The 8,123-nt window shown below is 38.3% G+C and overlaps 1 protein-coding gene across 1 annotated transcript in view; it reads right to left on the reverse strand.

Annotated features, from left to right (window-relative positions):
* Nucleotides 1-8,123, reverse strand: part of ADARB2 (adenosine deaminase RNA specific B2 (inactive)) — a 339,858-nt gene that overhangs the window by 5,981 nt on the left and 325,754 nt on the right. The window contains exon 10 of the mRNA XM_072412630.1: nt 3,991-4,169. Coding sequence (XP_072268731.1) covers nt 3,991-4,169 — 179 coding nt within the window. The remainder of the gene's footprint in view (nt 1-3,990; nt 4,170-8,123) is intronic.

Raw genomic sequence — 8,123 nt, forward strand, 5'->3', positions numbered from 1 at the left:
GGAGGAGGTTACAGTAGTCCAGACAAGAGATGATAAGAGCATGTACAAGGAGTTTGGTGGTCTCAGGGGACAGGTAAGGGTGGATTTTGGAGATGTTGCGTAGATGAAAGTGACAGGACCTGGAAATGTTCTGAATATGGGGGGTAAATGAGAGGGCAGAGTCAAAGGAGACGCCAAGACAACGTGCCTGAGGGAGGGATGAATAACAGTGTTGTTAACAGTTAGAAATATGTCAGGGGAAGATTTGGAATTTGAGGGGGTGATGATGAGTTCTGTTTTATCCAGATTGAGTTTCAGAAATCGGTCAGACATCCATGAGGAGATGGCGGACAGGCAGCATGAGACCTTATCCAGGACTCAGGGAGACAAGTCAGGGGTAGACAGATAGATTTGAGTGTCACCAGCATAAAGGGGAGACTACATGGTGGCAGGGATAACCATGGGTAAGAATTCATAGAATAAGGAGGTGGCATTTGCTGTAGCAAAAACTAGGTGCAGAGAGCAAAGAAACTGGCTTAAAGCGAAGTATTAGTAGGGGTGTGGTAAGTAGTGGTAGAACTATTCAATGATCATGTATAAATGTAGTAACCAAAAATGAAAAATACACATATACTATCTTTACCTCAAATGGACATATCAGTTTTATGGATAAGGCCTGAGTTTGCCACGACTTCAGTTCCTAAAACCAATGTGGGCGGTTGCAGGTGGTAACTTCAAATCGCTTGATAAGGTAAAAATCTCCCTGCTGGTTGTCAAAATTGTCAACTGATTTCTAAATGGTGAGGATACCACTGCCTGCACCAGCTCCCAGCCAGGTGCTAATGTACAATTACCAGTCAATGGGAATGCCACAAGCCAGGACAGGAAGCATTCCCAACTTTCATAAAGTGTTCAGAGCTTGCCCATGTAGAGCCTAATAAACCTATGAAGGGGAGAGGGCTGGATCACTTATATTTGATACAAATCAAAAAGAATTTGTACATCATACATGTTGACAGGTGTTAAAAGCAGTAAAAATCTTATAAAATTGTTGCAGAGTGGTTCTATGGGAGGGGGGCTGTGGCATGTACACTTTCTAAAGTGTGTTCAAACCCTTTATCCACATTTTCTTGTGTCCATTATCAATGCTATAATTTGCATAAGACACCCAATATTGAAAAATTTCATTAAAATTTACTTTTCCTAGCCTCTGGTCGAGCTAAAATCTCTTTTTTTCCAAATTTAAATAGTGTAAGGGGTGTAAATTGCTGTCAAATCTTTATAGCTTGCTCTGTCCCCAGTGGAGATATTTCCTTGGTAAACGTTCCAATAACTGCAAGCAATGCTCCTAATTTTTAGCATGGCTTGTGATTATCGGGTTGTTTCTGAACTCCTAGGGGGCGATAACCAGAACCTCAGGCAATCACAGTTGCTCGTTAGCTTACAAGAGGATTTTACAACTTGTCATTCTCAGAGAGATTTCCGCCCATCTTTGGCCACCCTAAGGGAAATTTACAGCCCAGTAATGATATATAATTACCTATAGGATCACTAAGGAAACACATTTATGATTAGAATATATGGATATGCCAAATGTGAATTTGCATATTCATTAGATAAAATGCCAACATAAGTTGAACAATGCATTTCAGATATATTCATTCATTTGTAAAATATTCATTCTGATTCTCTTTTCCAAAGCATACCAACGATTGCTAACCACTAGTGCAAAAGTCAGGAAAGTCTCTCATGTCAGTGTTTTTTAATAGTATTTATAAACCTTATCAGGGATAATAGTGTCCTGCATGGGGTTATTACACATGCAGTGCTGCCTGGATCCCAGCCAAAATGATTTATGTTAAAAAATGGTCCTCATTTATTAAAGCTCTCTAAGACTGGAAAAGATACACTTTCATGGGTGATCCAGCAAACCTGGAATGGATTTCTTAAAAATCATTTGCTATTAGCTGGAAATGTTTTTATTAGGGATGAGCGAACAAATTTAATAAATTTGTTCTAGCCGCAAATTGGGCCGTTTTCGCTTAGCAAACATGTAGGCAAGAACGGCAAATTCGTCCGGCGAGACCGAATTTTTGGGACCTATGAGACCAATCAGGGGAGCGGAGCTTTAAGCTCCACTCCCCTGATTGCTCTTGCAGCCCTTTACTAGTTGTATGTGTTCTTGGATAGCGTTCCTCTATCCAAAAACACAGAAGTCCTGTGTTCCTGGAAAGAGAAACTCTATCAAGGAACACAAACTACAGGACGGCACCAGCAATCAGGGGAGAGCAAGCCGCATGACTCACTTTGAGAAGAGAAGTATTGCGGCTGCATTTATGAATAGAGCCGTGAGAATCCTCCTCTCAGTGAGAGAGAGGCTTGCCCTCATTCTGACCTGTAGTGCCCGGGGATCGCTCACTGACAGGAGGATTCCCAAGGCTGCATTTATGAATGCAGCCGCGATAATCCTTCTATAGTGATTTCCTGGATTTCGTGATTTCCTGAACTTGGCTGACCCATCGAAACTTTGAGGAATTTTCCCTAGTTTTTAATCCTGGACCAAATCCTTTCCAGATTTACTGGATCCCCCAGGTTCTCCTATGATAGTCTAAAGTCTCCATTCTTGGACAGCTTTATAAATCAGGCTATTGTGTCCAAAAATGTAAGGCATTTAAGGTAAACGTGTACTTTGCTCAGGCAGGTGCTCTACTCTAGTGTCTCTTTCCCAGCAATATATACTTACCTATCTCTGCAGCTCCATTGAGTTGTCATGAGGGAGGAAAGTACTCAGTAATTTTGGGTACAGTGAAATGTGTGAGTAACCCACCTTTTTTCACATGACAGGTCTGGCTTTTATGGCAATTTCAGAATTGTTCTTGACTGAGTTCTAACGAAGACTTAGCCGCACTCACAACTGCTCCCATTTACTTAGAATAGGAATAGTTGGGTACCATATTGTGCACACATTGTGGCTACAGTTGTGATGGATCCTTGAAGTAACAAGTCGACTCTTACTATTTGGTAGCTTTTCCTAATCTAGATGAATAGGCGCACTGTAATCAAACTCAACTTCACCTCATTGCACAACAAAGTGATTAACAAATATCATGGGTGACACTTAAAACTGCATGGTTTTTGAATGGGGGACCTGAGAGTGGCCACCTAAGCACTCAAAAGGCCAAAATGCCCTTTGTTGTTCTTTTTATTTACGGATTCTCTAGCACTTTTATAAATTGATTTCTTGTATTGCTGTATCAAGCTTGCACTAACTTGTTTGGAATATTCTATTTATGGTTGTTATGTTTGTATGTTTATTTTGTTTTATTTGAACTTTGAGGTATTCATGTCTCCCTTTCCCTGGTTTTATTGTACCCTGTTGAAAGTCTTAAATGAAGTTTGAATGATTAAAAAAAAAAAAAAGAAAAAGAAAAAAAAAAGGCCAAAATGATTGTCGGTGGGAAGAAACCTATGTAAACTCTAAGTGATCCAGGTTGCAAATGTTGTATCTTTACCCAGCAGCTGAACAGAGTGCTTCTTGCATGTCTTGGCAGATTGTTATAGACAGCAAACATGATACATCTCCTCTAAGGCTTTGTGCACATGTTCAATTTTGTTGACCCCAAATGATATTTTGTGATACTTTCGAGCAACAAAAGAGAACAAGCAAGCAGCACCCTGGTATGTTTTTCTCCATTGACATGTAAGGTAGTTGTTCATGTGTCCATCAAGATGATGTCAGGCAACTGCTGTACACAGTAAAAATGATCTATTCCTCCTACATCACATAAAATATGGATTATAAATAGAACTTTTTATGCATATATGCATTTAATACATTTAAACACAGAGATATAATCTAGTACAACTGAACACAGAAGTAGGAAAGAGAAGTAGAGCAGCCGTTAATTAAACATCCTGGTTTAGCCCTAGTTCTGTAAGATTTAGGTCAATCTATGATACATTTTTAATAGTTTTGCTCTAAAAGTGAAGAATCAAGAAATGAGAATTTACCTTTCCATAAAGCCTTGACCAACGAACGTATAACAGACGCTTACACAGCCTGGAGGGGGCACCACAGCTTTTCTTTCCTGTTGTGGCATTAATGATCTCCAGGTCGGGGCTTCCCACAGTCCAGTTGATGCTGAAATTAGGAGATTTCCCAGGTGGTCGTGGTTCAGCATTACTCACTCCTGTTATAGAAAAAAGACCAACATGTATAAGTGTTAAAAAAACTACTAAAGTGTTTAATAGGTAGAAAGTCTATACAGTAAGCAGTGAGGAGATAATAGTTGTTACTAAAGTAAAACATTGAACAGACACTCAGTTTCATGTTAGTAGGGAAAATATAACTATGCATACAACCGGATACTTTTCCATTTCATACGCCATGTATCAGACAATAATGTGGATATTTACTCATGTGTACCATTAGGGCATCCTTATCAGAACACTCTACAACCCCCTACAATCTTTAATGCTTTCCGCAAGTCTCCTGAAAAAGCTGATAGGCAAAGGGCGTTGGGACACGAAACTTTATCTTCTTTGTATTTACTTGCGATTCTCTAAATTAGGGATCCTCTGTATAGTAAAGTGGTAGCACTTTCTATCTAATTTTGAGTAGAAACGACTAATAATGTATGAATATTTGTCACAGCTATATGTGCTATATGTGATTTACTACAATTAAATACACATACATTTGCCGCTGCTTTTTCATAGGGAATCCAGTTACATCTATATGTATACATTACAATGCACATGTGAGCACATTGGTAAAAGGCGCCTAAAGCCAACTTTCTACTAAAATACTGTCCAGCACCCCGCTCCCTTTTTCACATCATCTGAAATCCTCACATTATATGAAAAATGTAGCTGTAAATGGTAATTATTTTTGCTTTACTTCTTTCTTCTGTCCACTCTTTACAGGAAAGTATATTCAGGTAGTCAGCCGACCCCATTTTTGGGCATATATTGTTGCTAAACCTAGCCCTGACCAACTGAAGCAACCTCAGACAACAGTACTGCTTCCACAGGCTTGGGGAACTTTTTGGCAAAGCATATATTTTAGCTTTAATTACAATTAGTTAAAAGTTTTACATTATTTCCAAATTAAAGTTTTTTTCATAGTTTTACAATATGTCTTTTTGCTAAGACAGAGGTGGCCAGGAGCTGCTAAATGGAGGAGCCCACCAGGTCAAGGCCAAGGCTGCACATGACAGCAGAAAACATCTCTCTCCTGTGTATTTAATCATATAAATGAGCTTAAAGAAACATGATAAAAAATAAGTTTCCCCTCCGACTATTTGGTTAGTGTTTTTTACACCAAAGAACCAAGCAATGGAAAGTTCTGTATGACTTAACACTACTAATGACCTAGTATGTCTTGCTTCTCCCCAGGTTCATGATCAGAGCATCACATTCCATTGCATTGTCTAGCAATTAAAATGCTAAACGCTGTATTCCTTCTTTTTCCATTTGGACTGTTCAAATGGAGATATGAACTTATCTTACTAAAGTTAAATAATTGCTGTCAAATTTCCCGTCTTGAATCTGATATGATCTGAGCTGATTCAATGCTGGTGACTGCGAGAGCTTTAGTCACACTGCTCGCATGACATTTCCCATCACATCATTACTTAATGAGCCGCCATGTCCGACAGACAGTGCCTGTTTTGCTGGCATTTTGCAGGATATTAATAGAAAATGCTGTTTAATGATGGCAGTACAAATGCTCCCATCTACATATTACAAAAGGATGTGTGTCAGCCGCGCACGAGGGTGGCAGTATGCCGTTTCCATGGTGCTGGGCTTGCTGTAGCTTTAATGGAATCCTGAAAAAGATTAAATGGATTTGAAGAGACAAATAATTTGCATTGATGCTGCTTATATATGTTATGTTGGTTTAAGGCATTGTGATTTAGTTTGATATTAGTGGAAACAGGTGATGTTCTGCAAGAATTTAAGAGCAATGCCAGGCAACAGGGAAAATTGATCAGCAAGCAGGTACCCAGCACTTAAAAGCGCAATTTTAAATTAAATTAGAGGTTTACATATAGAGCTCTGTATGTGTAGGGTGGGTGGGTCTATTTACTAAAGTTGGCGCTGTGTAATGTTATCTGTTTGTTGTTTTACTGATCATGTTAAAACTTTTGAAGCAGGTTTTAATTTAATCGGTGGCTGCGAGAAGCCTCCTTGTAGCAATGCTTGAGGTTTTTTTTTATGGGAGGCAGCAAAGTGTCAACAGTGGGTGTTTGGGAATGGGGTTCTCAGATCACCAAATCACTAATAGTGCATGACAGCTACGCTTGGATGAAAAACTTGAGCCCTGACTTAGCATGATGTGATTCCTCCTACTGCATTAACATAAGGGTTTATTTTCAGTTGAAACTGAAATGTATATTTGTTATTGCTATGATGATCTGTACCTCATGGTAGAAAATCAAGTTTACAGCAAACATCATGTACAAAATTAGCACATGGCAGGTACTTCCATATGCCAGCTCTTATTTCTGTTATGCAGTTATTAAATTGTAGTTATATAACGTCAACATATTATACAGTGCTTTAAAAAGTTCATAGTCAAATCACTAACTACCCCTCAAAGGGGCTCACAATCTGGCCTAGATTCAAACCTATGACCTAGTGTTGCAAAGGTGAGAGTGCTAGTTATTAAGCCAACTGTGCTGCCTGTTCAGTGCACCAGGTGTCCCAAATCCCCTGGCAATGTCAATTTGAATTTCTGGGTGTGGAGCCTGCCCCTGCCTGTTACATTTACACATATATATATATATATATGTAGAGCTTATGGTCTAGGAGGTGGGGGAAGTAACACACAATAGAAGGGGAGATACGTAGTGGTGAGGGTTTCAAAAGAAAGAAGATGGGTAGGCAAGTTTGAAAAAATGGATTTTGAGTGCTCTTTTAAATGAGAAGAAATTAGCAGCAAGCCTAAAAAGATGAGGAAAACCATTCCAGAGATTCGAGGCAGCTCCAGAAATGTCTTGGAGCTGTGCGTGTGATAAAGTTATGAGTGAGGAACTCAGTAGTAGGGTATTGGAGGAGCAAAGAGAGCGGTTAGGGGAGTATTTATTTATATAATGTGTATATATAATTATATATATATATATATATATATATATATATATATATATAGAGAGAGAGAGAGAGAGAGAGAGAGAGAGCTTTGTTTATTTACCATAATGTCTATCATTATGTGTAACTTAGACATTTTTTACAGATGGTACTGAGGCCAGTTATGTGACAAACTTACAGGGAACTTGTAATTCCAGTGATTGCCTCTCTTGTCAGTGCATCTTATGTGACCCAATCTAATTTATGCAGACGACATCTTGCAGAGGATTTATCAAAGCTTTACTGGTGTTCTGCAAAATTAATCTAGTTTTGCACTGACATTTTTAAGATGAAAATATTTTCCTAGATAAATCCCAGGGCCACAAGGCTGTATTTTTCTTCTGTCAGCATTCAGGTGAGTCTGGGGAATGGCATAGGATGCAGAAGCTTTGAGTGAAAATTGCTCTTCTTATATTCTAAAGAAATGAATTCCGATATTCATCACAATAGGGCACAAGTATGAAATGGCATTATCTCCCTAAGTTAAGGGACACCAGTTCATAGACAACTCCACAATATTTATCAGAGTGGAAACTACACCTTTACTCTTGTTAGACCTTGGCAAAAGAAGGATCAGGGCTTCGCATAATTGGGGGCTGAGCTAGGTGACATTTCATGCTCATAGAGGTGTGTAACATCATTCATGGATGAAGTATAATAAAGCACTTCATTTACATTAACAGAAATATATAGGTTCAAGAAAAGCAGGCATAATTTATCTGCAGTTTTATTTTTTGTTAATATTTGTAGTGTTTAGCATTCATTTTTGCATGAATTTTAATATAGAATTAGAAAATATTTCTTTTTATAAATGTAAATTATTACACAGCTGAAATTGAAATGTTTGAAATGTTGTAAATGTACAGTTCTGTGTTGATTTCACCTTTTACAAAAAACAAAACAAAAAAACTTTACTAAGTTTTGTAAATAGATACCTGCACAGCTCACTAAATAAGGGTCCCTTTAATGGGCAATTTTTACTTTTATAACAAAGAACATTTTAGTAAGAAATA

The sequence above is a fragment of the Pyxicephalus adspersus genome, chromosome 5 (genome assembly GCF_032062135.1).
Source record: "Pyxicephalus adspersus chromosome 5, UCB_Pads_2.0, whole genome shotgun sequence".
Taxonomy (NCBI): domain Eukaryota; kingdom Metazoa; phylum Chordata; class Amphibia; order Anura; family Pyxicephalidae; genus Pyxicephalus; species Pyxicephalus adspersus.